A 22,939-nucleotide genomic window follows, 5' to 3' on the forward strand; every position below is an offset into this window, starting at 1 on the left:
TTCGACAAAGCGAAAAAATGTCTTTATAGATATCTTTTCGTTTTGTCAAAAAGATAACTTAAAAAAGACATCTTTTCGGTATCTTTTAGTATAATGTGCTGTGTGGATAGTAATGCAACAGCAAGAAAAAATTTTTTAGAATATTTTAAATAATTTAAAATAATTTATATAAGAAGAACAAATTCTTAACAGTTTTAACGAAAGATACGAATAAAAAACACAATTTTTATATTCATAAATTAATAATAAGATTTCGATAACGGGTTCGAGGGACCAGAGAGGAAAAACGCGAAGAGACAGCCGTGCGGAGAGATGATACGTTCTGCTCTCCACGTGCTTTACGCGGCCAGGCCTGATTTAGAGTATGGTATTAAAATTACAGCTTTACTAGATTTTGATTTCACTATTCAATTGTAATAGGAAACGAGTTCAATATGCAATAAAACAATCGATATTTCGATCATTTTTTTAAAAGGAATTAAGCGATGAATATTGATTAAGTGTGAAATAAATATAAAAAATTAATATAAGAAACATAAATGAAAAATACCTCTGATAAAATTTCTTTTCCCAAAACTTGTTGCTCAGCATTACCCGCTGTAATCTTTTACACGTGGATTCAAAACTCACAATATCCTTTATGCTGATGCTTTTGCTTTCCAGAATGATAGCAAGTATTTCGTCTGGCAAATGTATTATTCTAGTCATCTTAAAAAGTTTAATTCACGAAAACCTCGCAATGGATGTTATTTATTTTTGCACCACTAATTTCGTTTATGTACTTATATGTGTAACAAATCATAAATGCGACCGTACAAAGGTTAGGTCTTTTAGCATCGGATGCATCTGTAACATGCACTTTCTTCGATGTGAATAAGACTAGAAATGCACTTTTCTTAATACTAGAAATGTTTCGAAATATCTAGAATGGGGATAAAATGAACATAGATATCTCTGTTTTGATTGGTCAGTAAAATCAGTAACTAGACTAGAGACTAGAGACAAATATTACAATTCTTAGAAAAAAATTTCTAGCCTATCCTTTTTAACTGTTCTTAACCAAGTTCTTAACACTTGATATTATAGATTTGTTGCACTGTCCAGGCATGTACTTTACAAGGACTGCGGTCAAAGTGACGCTGAGGATACTTTGAAGCGTTTGATTGACCAATCAGGTTAAAGAAATCTTTACTCCTTTTACCCTGATTGGTCAATCAAACGCTTCAAAGCATCTTCAGCGTCCCCTTGACCGCAGCCAAGATGAAGCAAAATTCACTTAATTCTCCATTAAAAGTAAATTTTGCTTCATCTTAGGAAGTAGGTACAGTATGTTCCGCCCCCCCTGTGGGGGCTCCACTTTCGGAAGATATAACCTAACCCAACCCGTGTTTGTGATGCGGGATACATTTCACTTTGCATAAAAAGTTACAAATCTATATAAAATTATGCAATAATTGACTTTTCTTTCGATAAATGTATTACTGAACTTATGAAACTTCTTTTGTTTATATCTTTTTAATAAACAATGACCGCCGACTAAAATCTTCACAACATTACTCAGAATGATGATCTTGATAACATATGTGAGAATTATTGAAATCGGGAGGTGGTCCGTATAAGTAAATAATTACCAAATCAATTACATTAGCGCTTCGAATTTTCCATAAATCATAATCAGTATCAAATAAACGTCTTCTTAGACATAATAAATTCCAAAATCTCTCATTTTTTTAAAGGGCTCCTTCTGAGTCATAGGAAATGTTTAGTAAATTTTTGTTTCGCATTATATTTCTCTAATTAGCCTATTATTATCAACGGAAGACACAAGTTAAAAAAGGGGATATAAGTAAGAATCCTTATTGAAAAAAGAGAATTCCGTCTGAAATTATACCGATATATTCACATATATTTTCACGCTGAGTGTCTATTAGACTTATTTAATACATACTCGGACGTAAAGATACTTATTTGTCTCATATGATCACGCTGTTAATCTATAATTTATGTTATTTATGAAAATATTTCGAAAATTTAATTATTTATTGTAGGTTGATAACTATTTAAACTTTTTGCACGTATTTATGTGTATGTTTTTCACATGATTGCAAAAAGTGGCATTCGCCACAGCTGTTTTACTGTTGTTCGCATATATAGTTTCGTCAAATTGAAGTAAGTTCAATTGAATAATTTTTTTATTTTTTAATATTTTTTTTAAATATAAGCAAATCTTAGATTTCTCATAAATCTTTATTTTATTCGAATTTTGACCTTAATAAAAACTTCTATCGCTTAATTTTAGTATTAATATATATTTCATTGTATAATTAGTTATTTGAGGAAAATTATAAAATTAATAAATGAATCAATATAATCATATGAAATACACAAGGAACTAGGAGAAACCGTAGAAGTAGACGAATGTAAGTATTGCAGCTTTGCAGTAAATCCTACAAGAAAAATGTTCAACTTTAATTCAGGAATATATTCAAACACTGAACTCTATTTTCGATTATCTTTTATCGTTTTTCTTTTCAATATTGATAAGAGAAAGCAACTTTATTTTTTTACGTACAAATACAACAAATATTTTATTCATTTATAGATTTTAAAAGATTTTATTTTTTTAATTTATTCTATTAATAAATAACGATCGATGGCTATAAAACTTTTTGAATGTCACTCAAGAGGATGATCTTGACAACATATGTCAAGGTCAAAGTTATATGAGCGGGGTCCCCTTTTATGAAGGTTTACCATATTTTTAAGGAAGCAATAACCAAAGATAATAATAAGAAACAGAATAATTTTTATACTCATAATTTAGTAACGAAACCTAAGTAAAGAAAGGTTGAAATTATAATTTATGAAAACAATACACTATATCTATGATTAATACTAAACTATCTTTATCAAATGGTGCACAATTTGGAATTTATTGACGATGGTTATTATGATTCGTTCGAGCTTTCAGGCAAATGAAGGTATCGACATTACTCAATTTTAATTCACAAATTTAAATACGTTTAAAAAGCTTAAGACCTACGCCAGTTATTAATGCGTGAAAATATTACAAAAACATAATAAATTATATAATAAAATATCAGAAAGATACAAAATACATTAAAACGAACATGACAAACGCTCGCGTTTCGACTCAAAAATTAATAATTAGATCCAAAATTAAAAAGCTCCTGCAGTGCAAAAAATTCCATGATAGAGGATAAAATACTGCGATCAAGCGGTATGACGTACCAAGGAGGCCTGAAAGTTTTATAAAAAAGCACAGAGTATTTCTTTCAAGGAACAAACCAAGAGAACAACATAATTAAGAGATGCAAACTATGTAATAAACCGCTTGATCGCAGTATTTTATCCTCTATCATGGAATTTTTTGCACTGCAGGAGCTTTTTAATTTTGGATCTAATTATTAATTTTTGGGATGACTACAGAAGGATGGTATTAGCTGTGGATTGCTTTATTCCTGGCTTTTTTGGATGGCTGTGATAACAGGTGAACGGCTCTTTCATGGAATGCCCCGGAGGCGGACAAATAATAATATATTTTCGAATAATTCGCGGATTTGCGTTGCATTTGCCGAATGTTTGTAATTAGTCGATCATGATTTGCGATTTTCATATGTATTGGCGATCTTCGAGCGATTTATCATGCGTTTTTCCATATTTCCGTGCGCTTATATTTACCGACCTTTATGCGTTACGGTTTTATATTCACAGAGTCTATTCTTCAACGGTTTTAATTTATATTTAATTTTGACATTGAAAAGGACTCGAATTGAGTCGAAACGCGAGCGTTTGTCATGTTCGTTTTAATGTATTTTGTATCTTTCTGATATTTTATTATATAATTTATTATGTTTTTGTAATATTTTCACGCATTAATAACTGGCGTAGGTCTTAAGCCTTTTAAACGTATTTAAATTTGTGATTTGATCATCAGGACCTTTTTTGTAGATTGTTTTCAATTTTAATTTTTTATTAAAATCTATTAAATTGTAACATCAGAAGCAGTTTCAAATTGCAATGAAACAACAGACACAGATTAATAAAATAACAACATAATAACTTCAATTTTATTTTTTGACTAGTAGGTTTCGGAGATGTACTCTATTAAACGACAAAAGTTGATCAAGTAAATTTAAGTATCAAGTAAACTTAATCAAATAAATTTAATTTTACCAAGTAAATTTGTTCATCGAAGCAATAATCGTATATGCACTGTGTGAACGCCGCTTGAGGGACAAAATCGCTTTGCGTGTGTGCGTGCGAGCATATGTACGTGAGTTTGAACCTGAAGGAGAAGAACGAAAAATGTCACAATTCTGATATTCGATCATCATTTCTCAGGATTGACTGCACCGATTTTATTCAAACTGATCGCAATCGAAAGCTTATATTCACATTATATAATAAAATGTCGTTAGATTTTTGATTACAGCTTTAGTTTATTAAATATCTTAATCGAAAGTTTACTAGACCCAAAATTCCGGATAAGCTACTTGGTAGCGCTGCGTCGAGAACAGTGACTCTCAATGCTCGGATCCTGTTTTTTATGTACTTGGCATCGCGACGCTACCGCGTCGCTTGAATATTTATTATTTCATTGTGAGATAAAATCATTGTTCGAGAAGTATACGCAAGTAAACTCGTAAAACGAATAACAGCATCAGAAATATATATATTTCAATCGATCATTCCTTTAAGTTTTGATTTTTGATTTAAAAAAAATGTTTTAGACTAAAGTTATAAAATTTCAAAGGAAACATAAAATGGGCCAAACAAAATTTTTCTAGATAAACACGTGAATTTGAAGGGCAATTTGATTTTTTTAAATAAAACTATCGTAATCATTTTATGTAAATAAATTCCTTGTAACATTCTCTGCATGAAAAATTAGAGCGAAATAGTTAAAAACTGAACGATTTACGAGATATTTTATATTTTAATCGAGAAACTGCGACAGAAACTGTCGGATGACACGCCAGGGCGATAATCTCGAATACAGTTAAGAAAGAAGAAAAAAAGGCCCGTCTCGACCAATCTAAGTGTCGCATTGTGTAGGCAGAAGACCTCGGCTATCGGTATCGCAGAGTCGTAATGTGTCCCAGGGAAGAACGAAAGAGGGAGCGGAAATCTCTCTGCTACGCTCTTGGAAAGCGCATCGCGTGGGAGAAAAGACGATAGGATCTCTCTAGGTAAGGATCGACTTACGGGCTTCCGTCGCAACTAACATAGCACCATGTACACGACGTCGATTCTCTCTGTGTGAGGGATAAATCGACGAATAAATCAGCCAATTTCCACCCTTTCGTCCTCTCTTTCTTGCCCTGCTTGTGACGTCTTCGTAAAAGTATGGCACTCGCACGAGCTTCTCCCAATCTTTATCGCGAATCCAATTTCTTGATAGCTCGAGATTGATTCATACACTCTGTATATTATGCGTTAAAATACATACATCATTATCCAATAGTACGTATCTTTTCCGAGCCAAAGAGAACAATTCAAGTACAATTCATTATTCTCACGTCGACTTTTAATAAAACGTTTAATTTAGTATGTCGTGTGAGCAAAAAGGAAATGATTGGATACTCTCTCGAGGTAAGGTCCTCGCGGTCCTAAAGATAATAATACACGCTCGTACTATATTGTGTGCATTCGCGAATATCTCTTCGGATGTTGCAAAACTCGATTATATCTCTCCGTTGGTGGAAACGAAAATAGCGGCAGTCTGGATTTCTTCTTCTGGATCCTTAATTGGTTTTAACTCCGGACAGACATTAGCGTACCAATCATTATCCGTACGTTTTATCGTGACTTCGCTTTGCGTCATGCTCAAAATATTATATTATACGCCGCTTCATATCGTGATTCCCGGGAGACATAAAGACGCTTCATAACCGATCACGATGTCGGATCTTTTTTCTCGACGCGGAACCAAGTTTCGTAATTTACTCGTCGTAAATTAATTAAATGTAGCCGGCGTGACGAAACACATCTTCCGATTTCTCATAAAATAATTCCACACAATATTCAGACGTTTTTGCATAATTACGGAGCGCTCTACATATCTACATACTATCTTGGAGATTGATTACCAAAAAGGATCAGACTAAAAATTCGAATTTTGATGATCTAATTTAAAGCAAAATTCTTCTCTTTAATTTTCTCTAGTTTATAGATTTTATAAAATTTCAACAGGTTTAATTTACATAAACAATTTATATCTCATAGAAATTTAAAAAAGAGCAAAACTAAGATAGTAAAGAAATAGATTAAATAGTTTCAAAAGAGAGTGATCTGATTAAAACGTCAAAATAGATATGAGATTGAAAATTGACATAAAAAATAAAGCAAAAATTTTGACTTGGAAAATTAAAGGAAGATTCAAATCATGTAATAGAGATTCGCTCATACTCGTATTGCCTTCCTGAGAATTTTCTTTTTCCTCAAGATTATAACATCAAATGTAACGTAACGTTCGATTCTATTGTTCGATTCTAATCGTTCGATGAAGCGGATAACGTGTTAATATTTCACTTTTACTTTCGTACTCGGCATTCAGTTTGGTTTTCAAATATCATGATAATCTGATTCGCGTCGTGAATTATTAAATTTATCACTTGCCGTATCGTCTGCCGGAAATAACATAACACGCAGTATTTTATCGTACAATCGTACAAATCTCGCGCGAATCAATCCCGTTAATCGATTCAGAGGCAAATAATTGCGCGGATTAAAAATCATTTCTGTTTCTAATGGATATCTCTCCTACTGATATAAAAATATTCGCGTGTATTCTAATGAGATCGTTTGTGAGAAATGTTTCTCGCCTGACATTACGAGATTTACACACCATGTCTCCGATTGCCTAGCTTCGCATTCTCGGCACGGCTTCGGTATTTTAGAAGAATTTGAGGAATGAACGCTGGTATGCTGTACTTCTAGTACATAAGGTCGAGAATTTAAGGCTACGATCAACAATCGAGAAATCACATTATTTTGCAACTCGCTCTATAAACGAAACCAGCTTTTGGTACTTTTGTCGCTTTAACTTTTTTTCACCACCAAAGTCAAAGAAAGTCTTAAAAGAAGTTGAATTATTCAAATATTTGATGATTTAATAAAATATTCTTTTATTCAGATATTTAATTATTTAAATCTTTCTAATTAAAATTAAAATTAATGAACTAATCGAAAATAATTTATTTATTAAATAATTCTTAGTACATTTTTTGTCACAAAATTTTACTAATAATGTCGTAAATTCATGTCTCGTATCTTTCCCCTACATTAAGTATTTCACATTTAATGTTGTATAGAATAATTGTATAAATATACAGGATGTTCTAAAAAGGTATGTCAAAAATTTAAGGAGATATTCCTCACTCCTGAAGGATGAAAAAATGTTATATGTACATAGGTGTGGAAATGCTTATTTCAGGAGTTATGTTGAAAATACTGTTAGCTGTATTACTTACACAAGGAAAAATTTAGGATTAATTATTGTAGACGACAATCGTTTAATTAGGCTTATTTACATTTGGTTTTAATGTGACCTTGAGTATGTTACAATAAATGTTGAAAATGTTCACCATTTTCCTGAATACAAGCAGTGACACGTCGACGCATCGATTCACGGACACGTTCAAAAATGTCTGGCGTACAGCGGATTGTCTCGCAACCTGCAGTGATACGGTCATGAAGATCTTGAATATCACGCACTGGTGGCATTTTATAGCACATATACATATATGCATATATATTTACAATTGTTATATGCATCATATACATTATATATTATAAATATTACATTATGTATATATATATATATATATATATATATATATATATATATATATATATAATTGGAGGATCAATTAAAATAAAGTATTCGACCAAACTAGCCAGAAATTTTTGTTTTATTGATACGACGTTTCGACCATATGGTTGTGGTCCTTATCAAGTATATACGATAAGGAGACAGGCATAGACGATAATTTTGTGAACTACACAAGTCACATTTGCGAAAAAAAAACGTTAACTAGATTTTGAACTTTAGAGACAAATTGATGTGTCCATGTGAGACTTCGTCAAGAAGTTTGGTCGAATACTTTATTTTAATTGATCCTTTGATTAATTGACTAGCGATATTAAGACATTTTATATTTATATATAATTGGGTTATAGTAATAATTTCTAATATAGATTAATAACATGAAACAAGCAACGAATTCACAAAGTTAATATTGTTTACTTTAGGAATGTGGAAGATATATTAAGATGAAAGAAAGAATGTAAAAAAAACTGCTTATTATATGTTCTTTTCTCAAAATTACTACCTGTATTGTAATTATACATACACAATCGAAGGAAAATTGATATTACCCTTGTAAGTGCAGTTATATATTATTATACAAAAAATGCGTAATATACACATGCTAATCCAATCTCTACCTTGTTTGTATTAGAGTAAAAGCACGCGAAATTATCCGGAGTAATTGCTCCCTATTGCAAGAAAATGCCATAGTTTCTTCTATTTATATTCCGTAGCTCAAAGTAGCTATGTGCTATTTAGAATAGCTCCGAGTTGACCTATGATTCTGCTGTTGCACACTAGACGAAATTGCGATATCACGATTAGTTCTTAATTAATCGTTGGAGAAATTAAATACTTGCAACGTTGAAGCGCGATCTCTTCGTACTCGCGTACGAATTAACGAATGCTTAATTTATAAGTTATAGATCGATATCTAATTCATAAAATGCAAATGTGAAGCTATAAAAATAATTCAACGAAATGGTAATTCCATAATTTACAACTTTCATTAAGGAACTTGACGTAGCTTCGATTCGATTAAGAATGACATAAATTAAGAAATATCGTTGATGATGAATGATGAAGAAATACAATCGAAGGGTCCATTTGACGAGTTCGTGTGCAGTAGAATATAATATCCATAGATATATATTGTGAGTGAGGGTAATATCTATTAATTACACGTTTCACCGCTTTGTCTAATGATTCAGTATCTCTATGCTTGGGACAATTAAGTCTATTAGCAGTCTAATGGGGAGAATTAATTTGAGGCGTCGGATCATTACTTCACAAAGCGATAATTAATAGGAGTGAACGGGAATCATCTCTGATGTTTAATGATTTATCGGCCATGAACTGTTAGATCTTTATGGGCATGCCAAACTTTTATTTAATGTAACACTGTTACTCGATAAGATGCAATTGTAATTTATATGATTATTGTTTATATATTTATTTTAATAATTGCTGATATTGCTTATATTTATTTTAATCATTATCATGTAGCAGTTTCTATTTATTTTAATAAGTGGCGGCACATACAGATTGAAAAACGACGCAATGTACATTTATCTAATCTATATATGTACAATATCCTGCCCAATTGTAAATGATTATCCTGGCTTCAGCTCTTAGCAGTCTAATATAATGTATAAAATTCTTATAAATCTCTGTGCAGATTACCAATCAAAATTAATTGTTAATTAAAATACTAGAACAATACAAAGCGGGCGCTTCATGCGCGCCATTTATTCCTTTTCATTATACGTTTTTAATGATATATGTACAAAACTATATATGCCACAAATAATATCAATATAATTGCAATCACTGCAAAAGAACGTCAAGGCAACAAGATGTCATATCAAGAACTTTTGAATTATAATAAATTATATAATATAGACGTTTTACACAAATATAGTGATATCAAGAATAAAAACGTTTTATCAAACAATAAAATTAAAAATGATGATACAGCAAGATAATGGCAGATTGTCATGATGTCGAATCTACTAATCGAAACGTTTATATTACATAATTTATTTCAAAAATTTTTTACACAAACACGTTGTTGTGATATATTACACTCATCAACAAAATTATCGCATAGGTAATTTCATGTCAAATTTTCGCATAACTTCAAATAAGTATAACTCCGTCAAAAATGGTCGATTTGAAAATTTTTTTTTCATTCTCAAGTTTAAAGCCTCCATTTTAAAAATCATTTGTCAGATTTAGAATTTATCCTGCCCCCCCCCCCATCTCCTTAAAAGGACGTGTTGTATCTCCAAAAAATTGCATAATTTGACGCATTCCATGGGGTGGAATAAATTTTTTTTTTGCAAATTTCGGATAATACTGACAGTAAGTGAACAAAAATGTATAACTTTGATATGTCATAACTTCGCGAAAAAAATCGTACAAACTTCATTTTTTTTTAATTCACACATAAAAGTCCATATTTTACGATGATTATCACGAAATTTGCGAAAAAAATTTATTCCATCCCGTGGAATGTGTCAAATTATGCAATTTTTGGAGACGTAACACGTCCTTACGTTTAAGGTGATAACGAGAGGGAGAGAGGATAAATTCTAAATCTGACAAATGATTTTTAAAATAGAGGCTATAAACTTGAAAATGAAAAAAAAATTCAAATACGACTATTTTTTACGGAGTTATACTTATTTGAAGTTATGCGAAAATTTGACATGAAATTACTGTTACGTCCAGACCCTGGAATGGATGAGGCGTATGGAAGAACGTAACTTACTTACCCCGTGACTTTATACTTTATACGGGCGTGTATATGGATCGGGTCGAACGAACTGTGAAGGGCCTGACATAGGTCAGTGACTGACGGGGTTTCTTTAACGCTGCGTTTCTAGGTCAATTCGCTCGATGATTCCTTTTCGGTAAGGAAATCTTATCCTTTTTACGCAAAAGGCTTGAATAGGAACTCCTAATGGAAGTCGAGAATCCGGCAGGTACCACAGAATGATGGCATCGGAAGGGGTAGTCAGGAAGTTAAATAATTCTTCGTGGTCCACGGGACCTGGGCCCACGAAAATGCTCCCTCCGGTATTGGGAAGTCGAGCAGAGGAAATTGGGATAGGAAATAGTTTAATGGATCGGGATTGGAGGGTTCAGGAGTTTCATTATTGTTAAGCTGTTCCGCAGAATCAACGGGAGACTCGAAGTCGCGCGAATCTCCTTCAAGATCGGGGAGGTCTCTTGCGAAATCTTCGAGAGCCTCGCCAAACTCGGAAGAATCTGAGAAATCACCGTGGTCTGAAGGGGAGGAAGGATCTGAGTCAAGGATAATAACAGGTATGGGGAAGGAGAGGGAGATTTCCACGAGGATGCAAGGGGAGATGAAAGAGAGGGTTCGAAAGGCAAGATAGATGGGGAAGCAGAGGGAGGAAGTTGTTCCAAGGAAATCGCGATAGGAAATCGGGGGGGGGGTTGGAGGAGGCGACGGGACGGAGCTAAGAGCAGATGTAAGTGGAGAAGAAGAAAAATGCCCTGGGGAGGAGATAGGGGAGTAGTTAGGTATATGGACTGGGGGGAGAGTGGGTAAAAGGATGTGTGACGTTGTTCGTTTTTGAATTATCAACGCTTAAATCGGTATTGATAAGACAGTATTATCTATGGTTATCGCTAAAATTCGCTAAAATAAATAGACCGAACCAACTGCTTCCTTAACCGTCTGTTTCGACGATTCCGCCTACTTTTAATGGTTGCTCTCGACTTATAACGCGGCACTAATAAAAATAAATATTCGCGGTTTAAATATGAGGATGGATGATCAATTGAGTTCTATTGAGAAACAATCCTTAGAATTTTCCTTATTGTATTATTTGATTTTTCATTTACAAACATATCTTATTGAAGCATTAATAGACATTTAGATATAGAAGGAGGGGAAGTTAAGGGAATAGATTGCTCTTTAGATTTCTCCGAGTGATCGGAGAAGAGTATTTGCGGATTTCAGTATGATAATCCAAAGTGAATAAAGTACTCACGAATTGAGGTACAATAATCCAGAGCAAATGAAGAAGAATATTCGCGGATTCCAGTATGATAATCCAAAGTGAATAAAGTACTCACGAATTGAAGTACAATAATCCAGAGCAAATGAAGAAGAATATTCGCGGATTTCAGTACGATAATCCAAAGTGAATAAAGTATTCACGGATTGAGGTACAACAATCCAGAGCAAATGAAGAAGATTATAGGGAGGAATGAATTATAAGGAGGATGTCGGAATATTATGTATTATTGATAATTTTGAATTGTTGTGAGATCTTAATACTTCGATATTATTATTATTATTCTGCACATTCTTACTACGTTAGAGATCTATGAATTAATGATTTTCAATCATCTAAGGATCGTCTCGCAAATGACAATCAACGGACGATAGAAATAATAGCGAGATTAGACTTACTACTTATGGGGTACGTTGAAATGTAAAGTTGAACGAGATCGACCGGAACAGGGCTTGCACTTCGGTAGTTGCACAGATGGCTGGTTCCGCAGCTGGAGAAGTGATGGCTCGGTTGATCCGGAGTGTAGCACTTCACTCACTTACACTTCGCGGATTTGGCGAATTAATTAACACTTAAGAAAATTTGACTGGCAACTGACGAACTTTTCGTGTTAACTACGAAATGGTTTGAGAAAAAACTGTATGTGCGCGACTTCAGCTCACGAGTTTCTAGTGTATAACTCCTTCTCCTGGCTGGATAGTAGGATTCTATTTTGACGAATAAGACAGTTTTTCATTACTCCCTTCTTAAGGATAAGGAGGCTGCCTTTTGGGAGGAAAGGCGTTTCTTAAGATTTTTAATTGGTTGAGCCCTTCGACTCGAGACTTAGCTCTATCCAGCAGAGAGTGGGAGCTAGTTGACAAATTTATGACTCGCCAAAGTTTTCTCGCGCTTCAGATAGCACTTAAGGGTGGCCTATCAAAGTCTGAGAAATTGTTTAGTTTCCCCTTTTTTTTTGATAGTCTGCCTAGGGCCCTTTGTTTCAATAGAAGGGTTTCCGATTTCGTAGCTTCACATATAGCACTATAACATCAACCCGTAAGATTTTTTATGACGGCTCCGATTGCGATCTTTGTTTAGAGATTCTGAGTTATGACGACTGGCCATCCTTAGCTCTAGTTTTTCTTATTTACTTATTGCTTCCTATCTCTTGGTTTCAGATATCTGCTACAAGGATTAGATGTACATATGTTTATCGTTGGCGCGATTCCTAAGAAGGATCGCTTTTTGGTAATTATTTACTTATACGGACCATCTTCCGATTTCAATAATTCTCACATATGTTATCAAGATCATCACTCTGAGTAATTGTGAATATTTTAGTCGGCGGTCATTGTTTATTAAAAAGTTATAAACAAAAAATGTCTAATGAATAATATGTAATTTTATGACACCGTATATAAATATGTTGTCGTTTGACATTGTTTACCTTTCTTATATTGAAATCAGGTAGTGGAACAATGATAGGCTTCTATGTTTTTGATATTTCTTATGACTTTGAAAATATTTAAGAAAAGGTGAGTTAGTACAAGACAGATTGTTGTACAGTTAACGTGAAGTTCTACGAGTTTCTTGCTTTAACAACAAAATATGATGAGTTATTAAACTATTTGTGCGCGAAAAATGTTACATTTGTAACTTTCTATGCAAAGTGAAGTGTATCCCGCATCACAAACACGGATTGGGTTAGGTTATATCTTCTGAAAGTGGGGCCTCCCGCAGGGGGGCGGAACACACTGTCCAGGCATGTACTTTACAAGATGAAGCAAAATTCACTTAATCGTGACCTCCATTAAGAGTAAATTTTGCTTCATCTTAGGAAGTAGGTACAGTATGTTCCGCCCCCCTGTGGGGGGCTCCACTTTCGGAAGATATAACCTAACCCAACCCGTGTTTGTGATGCGGGATACACTTCACTTTGCATAGAAAGTTACAAATCTATGTGAAATTATGCAACAATTGACCTTTCTTTCGATAAATGTATTAATGAACTTATAAAACTTATAAACTTCTTTTGCTTATATCTTTTTAATAAACAATGACCGCCGACTAAAACATCCTTCACAACATTACTCAGAATGATGATCTTGATAACATATGTGAGAATTATTGAAATCGGGAGGTGATCCGTATAAGTAAATAATTATCCGTTTTTTTTCTAGAGTTTTGAACGGTCTTCTATTCTACCGGACGTGCCAATTATAAACATATGCGGCAGTTCGATTTTATGACAGCTTTTATTTTAGTAGAAATTTATAGTTTATAGCGACTAACTATCCGCGTAGTGTAGACTTATTTATTATTCTTCATTTCCTTGGTACAAATATCTGCAAGGGTTACCCGCATGTGTTTATACAGTATAGTATAGTTTTGTACAGTTTCGAAGAAAGAAAAGAATCGCGATGTCTACCGGACACGTAACATTATCTATGCGATAATTTTGTCGACGAGTGTATTAACTTTACATATAACAAATTCCTTTCGAACATTATTGTTTTCGTGATTATAATTTATAGATTATGTATGAATAATTATATATTAAATATTATATATGTAGGAAATATGCGGGATATTATAGAAAAAAGAAACTTTTATTATGGCTTCTATTACAGAGGTATGATTCCTCGGCCACGACTGAGTCTTCTCGGTTCGCAATTCCTACCCCGTCTTTTGGGTCTCATACGTGGCCCAATCAACTCACGACACGCTCGGCTATATCCAAAGAACGATCAACCGTCGCGAACATTCGAGATCAAAACACAAAAGCGAGGCATTACAATAATAAGGTCACAGCGCAAACATAATTCGAAAATAACGATTTAACGCGATCGTGGCAAGTCCTTCCCTACATATATTTATATACAGGGTGTATCAGATTACCTGTGCCAGCCAAATATCTCGGAAACCGAGAACGGCAGACAAAAATATTTCAGACAAAAGTTGTAGGGTTTCAAGTAGCGTTTTTAAAAAAAAATATGTAATTGTTAATTGCAAATTACATATTTTTTCTTAGAAACAGCTAAGTATTTTCTTTACACCAATTGATTCGTCTCATTATTTTGTACATAAAAGTATTAAGGTAAGATAATCAAAAAATGAATATTTTATTAGATATTTTATGGTTTATGTAAAATTAAGAAATTATTTCAAGCCTCATAACTCGAAAAATACTTAACGAAAAAACATTTTATTATAATGTTTTGAAAAGCCCTCGAGATGAGCTACAAGAATATGTAATGAAAAATAGGGGGTTTCACTTAAGAAACTTAAGATGACCTTCACGTGACTTTGACAACGCTATTCGAGGTCGTACCAATATTACTATGTAATGCGTTACTTGAAACCCTACAACTTTTGTCTGAAATATTTTTGTCTGCTGTTCTCGGTTTTCGAGATATTTGGCTGGCATGAGTGGTCTGATACACCCTGTATATTATTAATATATATGTTATATGTATGTATGTATATATGTATGTATAAATTCAAGAGATTTATCAAGAGATTTTTCAAGATATTTATCATCAATAAAATGTATTTCAATAAATTATGCCTTGCAATCACATGCTTTTAATATTTTATTTATATATAATAATAAATATTAAAAAAATATATATAATATATAATATATAATAAATATTAATTATATATGTAATTAATATTTTAATTATAATTATACGGTATTATTCTTCACAATTATTTATAGTAAGTTATAGCAAGTTTCTATTAAATAAAATTTACATTTTGTATGATTTGACATATCTTTTTCTTCATCATTATATTTTTATCAATAACTTTATAAATGAAATATGTTCTGGATAAAAGGTACAGCTTCAATAAGAATCTTGCAACTAGATCTCTACATTGCTATCTTAATTGCTATTGTGAAATAATCTGGTTTAACGGTAAACAACGAGATGGAAATTTAAAAAAGATGTTAGAATCAATATAGAACTAAATCATATCGTTGCACAATTTAACCTATCTTGCTATTTTGCTATTTTATACATTCTATTGCTGTTCTATACACTATAATGTAGTATTAAAAATTTATAGAGCCAGATTTCTCAACCCGGATAAGACTTAAGATTTCAACACGCGATTTTATTATAATTATCGATATTAGTATAATTCAATGGTATCATAATTTGAATCTCCCTGAAGCGCGCCGCGCAGAATTCGAAAATAGATCTACAAGGAGACATCGCTCGCGTAAAAAAATTCACGGAAATAAGAAGAAATCGACCATCAACTGTGCAATTGTCTTGATTACGCCATTGTGCAACGGCGGAAACGCTTCTTTCGCGCTATTGTCCGAGTGTGTCAAAGCGTCGCTCGTATCACGGAAAGTCGACGAACTCGTTTGCGCGGATTGCCCGATTCGGATCAGTAGAAACTAGATCACCGTCCATTCGTTCCGGTGTGGCGTTGCGAATCGACGAGGGCAAGAGTGTTACACCAATCGAGAGTTGGTATCATGTCCGATCGACGAGTGTGACGAGTTACAAGATATCTCGATATGCCGATGGCTCTGATCAATCTGATTTTCCTTGACACGAACAGTTTCTCGAGAAGCACGTGTACTCTTCGAAAATTTCATAATTATACAGAGTAGAAAACTCAGCAAAACATCTGTTCGTCGCGAATTGAATAAACAGAATTGTAGCGAAATATTAATAAAAAGAATTTGCGTAAATTGGTATTAATATTTTATTACTTTCTCATGTCGCTCTCTTTGAGAGACATTCTTTTTAAAGCGATCTACAGCAAAAAAATATAATGACATTTAATTGGGTTCTCTCGCACGCTGCTGTCTGTCCGAAAGAAATAGAAAAAAGAAGAAAAAAGAGAGCTATTTCAGTATCTTATAAATATCTAGAATAAAGTTAGATTGAGTTTTTTCACAGAGGGCCGTATTAAATAAGAGAAAAATCTAATTATTCAAGATTTAAAAATATTAATGTATTGTTTAATAGAAAAATTATTATTAGTGAAAACATATAAAACATCTATTACGTTCTGCCGATTCCTTTTCTTTCATGAAATTGCGTCAACGATCGTTTGACTGGTAATAAACAAAATCGTTCATTAAATAGAAACTTTCGCGCTACATAATTATCTAAATATTCGTTGTCTATTGATAACTACGAATAATTTTCTTCTCTAATAAGAGGGAGGATACATTTCTCACATGACTTCAATCTCTTAAAATATTTTCTCTTCAAAACACACACAAAGCATATATCGCAATTGGCTCAAATTAATCTATTCAAGTAGAATTTAATATTAACTATCAGTTAAAAAACATAAAATTAACGTTAGCCTTATTGTCATCTCGTTCTGACTGATGACCTCTGAATTATCTGTAATATCCGCAAAATGAAATACACATACATGCATTAATAATCGAATTGCTGTCAAAATCATGTATAAAAATTAAAATTATTTCTTTTAATGAATAAATTTAAGTTTTTTCAATAAATATTTAATATTTATTAACCCGTTTTCATTCCCAGTCAAAAGATTCCGTTCCGCAAAAGAGATTCTTTTATCGAAAAAAGATCATCAAACGAATATTTGAATAAACAGAGTAATAACGACCCTCTACCTGTTTTACGAACCTTACAGTTCGTTCGATCCGCATCACATGTCACTGACCGTTTTGGAAACACAATTGTTATATTTCTCATTTGTCCTTTTCCAAATCTAGATAAAATACAAAGAATCAATTCCTCAAAAAAATTTCTAAAAGCTATCAATTTTTCATAATTGGGTCTCTGATTTTTAGTTAAACACAAAGTTTTACAAACAATAAATTTAAAATTTAAGAAATTTGTACAGATTTTGTGAATTTTTAAAATTGCTCTCTCGACAAATAATTTTATAAATATTTTAAAAAATTTTTAAATCTCATCAAATATTAATCAAATATTAATTCTAAAATCATATCATAATATATCATTATTCTACAATCTATATCATAAAATTGATATTTTTTTAAATTTTCCTTGTTGCACTTTTGATTTCTTCATTTTTCTCAAATAGAGATCTGGTAATAAAAGTCTAAATCGAAAACGGCGGTTAAATTTCCTACCACTATTATTTTTCAAATGAGATTAATTTTGTATTTATTAAATTCAATTGTTAATTCATATAACTTTGAAAGTTTATATGTAGAAATATTTCTTTATAATCTTTATAAATTTATATAATTGTAAAATTACTTTATACAATTATTAAAAATCTGTGAAAATTTGGGTAATTTTCCATATTTCTGAGAAATTTGTTTAGTTTATTTAATCAAACAAAAAAAAGCAGAAAATGAACAGAAAAGATTTTTAATTTCCTAACAAATTTTAAATTTAAATATTTCTGAAGATTTATTATTAAATTGTTCAGATTTTCTTTTTGTTATATTAATATTTTTATTTAAAAAAAAATTTAACCTTACGAAAATTTGAAGAGAAATGTGTAAAAATTTCTTAAATATACAAAATATTTTTACTCTTTACTAATGCAACTCTTTACTAATTATTAATGTTACAAAAATAACTTATTAAATAAATATAACTTTTTTATTGGTGTCACCATTTTCGCAATTTTTTTTAAATCTTTTGATCAATCAGCAAAAAGTCGCCAGTGTCCAGGGGATCTTTTTACTCTCCAAGAGTCCGCGCCGTTACACTTCTAATGACGCACCACGCGCGCACGCACGTTGCGGGCGCGGCAGGCATAGACCCGCGTTGCGCGCGTATCTGTCTATGCGCGGGCAGGGCGCGTGGCCGGCCAGCTGACCGGCTCGTTTATACTTTCACTCGGATCTTGCTCGCTTCTCATCTCTCGGCAGCTCCCCTGGTCGCGGGGTTCTCGTTGCTCACCCCCTCGCCCTTCCTCCCCCCCATGCCGTCGTCGTCGGCGTGGAATTCTCCCTTACCTCGTCCCGTGATCTAATCTTAATTGCCATTTTACTCTTCCTTTCGAGCGAACCGCAGCTGCAGCCACTGCGGAAACGTAGCAGTTGGTTTACCTTTCATCCGCTAGTTTTTTACTTTGTTTCTTCTCTCTCTCTCTCTTTTTGTCAAGTGTGTGTAATATATATTTACGTACGTACATTTATGAGCATGTATAAACATATTAATTATGTATATAAATATTTCTTAAACAATTATGATGTGCAAATAATTAAACGCAATGCATCTATCTATTATTGGGAAGAAACAGATATTTTCAGATAGAAAGGCATTAGTGATACTCAATAAAATAATTTCATCAGAAGTGACTACCCTAATCGAAAATTTTTTACTTTTTTGATCTCCATTTTCAATCTGATATCTACTTTAATTAATCAGATTATCTTTTTTTAAATTATTTATGTATTTTACGAAAATTCTTGGTCTAAATATTGCAGTTGTGTAATGATTAATTAATGATTAAAGCTCATGTAAAAATAAATGCGTCCAATATAATCTTTCCTTTCCATTTTTCATGATTTTAATTTTTATCTTTATAGAATTTCACTTATTTTAATTTTAATTTTTAATTTTTATGTTTTTTATAGAATTTCACTTATTTTAATTTTTATTTTTAAAGAAATCTTAATTTTATAGATCGCTGAGAAATCAGGCGGAAAGTCTCAACAGAAATAGACTTCAAGACGCTCCTTGAAAATCCAATGTCGTAAGATTGACGCGAATGCTATCCGATTCGGAGATGGAATTCAATCGTTAGCGAGATCGGGTGTCTTGGCAGATGATTAGAATTCTTCAGCGAAGCAAGAAAAGAAAGATGGCTAGTTTTGCCGGAAGGTAAGCGCACTCGTGAAGTTTCTTTATATGGAAAACGAGAACACGCGCGCGAGATTTTCATCCTCAAGAAATATACCTTGATATCACGCGAGACTCTAATTAGTAAGTATTTCGCTATCCAAAGTGTCAAATTGGTAACAATCGCCAAATCTGTAGTAGATGCGACACGAAGAGTCAGCCATATCCTTTCGAAAAGTATTTTTGCAGTTTTCTCTGAATGTCCTTTGTTTGCATAAATATTGATGAGCAATTCTTCTGTATGAAACTGTATAATTAATACAGAAAATCTAAAATGTGAAAAAATAAATGTAAAATAATAAAAGGATAAATATCATTTCCAAAAAAAAAAATTTGAATTTATTAATTTTGACATGAAATTCATATACAATTCAACAATTCAAAAGATTGTTCAGTTTCTTTGAATACACAATACCAAAAATTATTTCGTAGATATTCAATGTCTTAATTCGGGACTTTTCCGCAAGAGCTCTATATTTAATAATGAATACTTTGTTAGTCTTAATTAACGCAACAAATTTCTTTGAAAAATTGAAAAAGTCCTAATAACATCCTTTAAATGTAAAATATTTCTCTAATATTACATACCTACAACATACATTAATAAAATATATTAAAATAAATATTAAAATACAATAAAATATATTAAAATATATTAATTAAAAAAATATATTAATTAAAATATATTAAATATATATTAAAATATATTAAAAGCCCAATTTTGCAATTTTTCAATCTCATATTTCTCAAAATTGTGGCATGATAACAATTTAAAATCTGAAATTAACGCCATGAAAAATGGGAAAATTTCTCTTTCTTTCTTTTTGTTAAAAATTACGTAATTCGAAATTCGCAAAATTTTAATCCAAATCCATCAGTGATCAAGGATCACAAATACGAGTCCGAGAGATCATTCGCCGTTCGATCCAAATCGAAGCGATCGCAATACCGGCACGTTTAATTATCGAGAGCCGCCGTCCGGGAGCTGGTTTGGCGGGACTTCAAGAATCGACTATATCGAGAATCGAGAGCGAGATCCACACACGATCACACAAGCGTAACCGTGAGATAGAGCGCGCGCTCATGTGGGCGGGGTGATCCAGAGAAAGCCTCGCACGCGCAGAGCAAGCGGTCCGCACTCTCGACACGGGAAATAAATATACACACACACTCACATACACACGTACACGTCCATGCCACCGCAAGGCGTGTGCCGTTTTTTCTTTTTTTTTTTTTAATTTTTAAGCGTAGGAATCGCCGCTCTCGGCTTCACTCACTTAACGTCGTAGATGGGGATGTCGAGAGAGAAGTCACTCTCTCGTGTAAATGCGTGTATATGTATGTAGATAAACACGTGGACGGAATGTACAAAGAGTGAACGCGCGGTCGGAATACGGCAAGATTAATTGCTCGGCTGATACCGCTGAGGAAGGAATTAACTTGGGCGCGATGAGGATTGGAGAATTCTGTGGTCTATCGTCTACCATTTTTGCATCGTTCCTAAAATTTAAGAATCGGTTGTCATAAATCGCCTTTATTTTAATAAAAACTAAACGTATATAGATGAAATATTGTTTCTACTTGAGTTATCATGGCTTTTGACTTATCGAAGCGTTTACGTCTACGAAGTGGAAAATCTAAAATCTTTGAGATGTTCTTTTATATTAAGTTTTTTAAAACTGATATACCTTCAGAGGAATTTAAAAAAAGAAAAGAGTCGATTTTTTGACACTCTAAAGTAGGGCCCTCTTGAATATTTCACTTTAGGGATTCAAATATAAAAAAAACGCAACAAGATTTCCGAAGAAATACCAGAATTCCGGAACACTTTTTATTTAAATACAAAACAGAAGATTTAAAATATTGGAGATATTTTTATATTAATTTTTTGCATAAATGTTTAAAGATCCTTGATTATTGAATATCATATCTTAATTATTTGTATATTCACACATCTTGTGAAACGAATTAATAAAAGACAATCATTCTCCAGTTGATTGAGTATATTAACAAAGGTTAAAATGCGGATTCTTCATTTTTTTCCAGCAGAATAAAAAAATAACTTTTTTTTTCTTTTTCTTTTTCCCTATCTTTCTATTTTTCTTAGGGAGACATCAGTTTGCAAGAGAATTAAATGTCATTATACTCTTTTGCTGCAGATCACTTCAAAAGGAATGTCTCTCGAAAATGGCGATACGAGAAAATCACAATATTGATTTACCAAGCATTTATGCAATTTTGTTCTTTTAGAAATTCGACTCCAGAAGGTACATAAGGTGTTGTTCAAATCAAATAAAACAGCATTGAAACTACATATTTTTATAATAAATAAATAAAATAAAAGCAAATAAAGATTAAATAAATAAGAAGCAAATAAATTAAATTTTACAAAAAAGTATGTCTTCTTTATTAATATTCTCTTACAAATAAATAAGTAATATTAATAATAAATATTTATATATTATATATTTTCGGCAGATAATCTTTAAAAAATAATATTATTATTTTATAATTATATATTTATATTATATTATATTATATATTTATATTATATTATATATATTATATTATATTACATAATTATATTTATATATTATATTATTATAAAATTATATACTTTATTATTATAATTAAAATTGCTAATTTGTTAATTAATTTTTTAATATTGTTAATTAATATATTGTTATTATTATAACAATATACAACGTTATATATTTTCGATGAAAGAATTATGACTTGTACAAGGAACCACGTTTAATCTTTTCCATCCATTTTATTTGATCTGTATATTCTTTGCAAGATAAAGATTTTGTAAAAAAGATAAAAAGAGAAAGTAAAATATTATATTGTAAAATTCCCCATAGAGAGATTTTATCTCGCGATATAGTGTCGTAAAGATACGCATTTGCGTGCGGAAAAGTGTAGCTCGATCTAGTTTCACGACTCTTACATCCGTGCGATGAAAGCGAAGAGACTCTCTCATCGTGTTCGGTTCTCGCGGTAAGATCGAATGATATTAGATACATCGTTGGGCACGAAAGTAATATCGAAAGTGAAGTTGCCGACGATCGCGTAACAAAAAGTACTCCGTCCGTTATTCGCGATCGTTTTATTACAGACAGTATTCTTGAAAGCGTCATCGCCAGCACTCACTAACCGGATTCGACAGTTTCCGATAAAATCGAGATTGAATCCGCGCGCAATAATTGCTATTTAATCATGAAACTTTAATA

General features: G+C 32.2%; 1 protein-coding gene across 1 annotated transcript in view; it reads left to right on the forward strand.

The window, feature by feature from the left end:
• The window catches only part of LOC145959209 (uncharacterized), an 88,147-nt gene extending 68,252 nt beyond the window's left edge, over nucleotides 1–19,895 (forward strand). Inside the window, exon 10 of the mRNA XM_083077836.1 lies at nucleotides 19,491–19,895. Within this exon, the coding sequence (XP_082933962.1) occupies nucleotides 19,491–19,548 (58 nt within the window). The 3' untranslated portion in view covers nucleotides 19,549–19,895. The remainder of the gene's footprint in view (nucleotides 1–19,490) is intronic.
• The last annotated feature ends 3,044 nt before the right edge of the window (nucleotides 19,896–22,939 follow it).

The sequence above is a fragment of the Camponotus vicinus genome, unplaced genomic scaffold, assembly GCF_025532165.1.
Source record: "Camponotus vicinus isolate PSW18456_S1 unplaced genomic scaffold, iyCamVici1.0 SCAF_1, whole genome shotgun sequence".
Lineage (NCBI taxonomy): Eukaryota > Metazoa > Arthropoda > Insecta > Hymenoptera > Formicidae > Camponotus > Camponotus vicinus.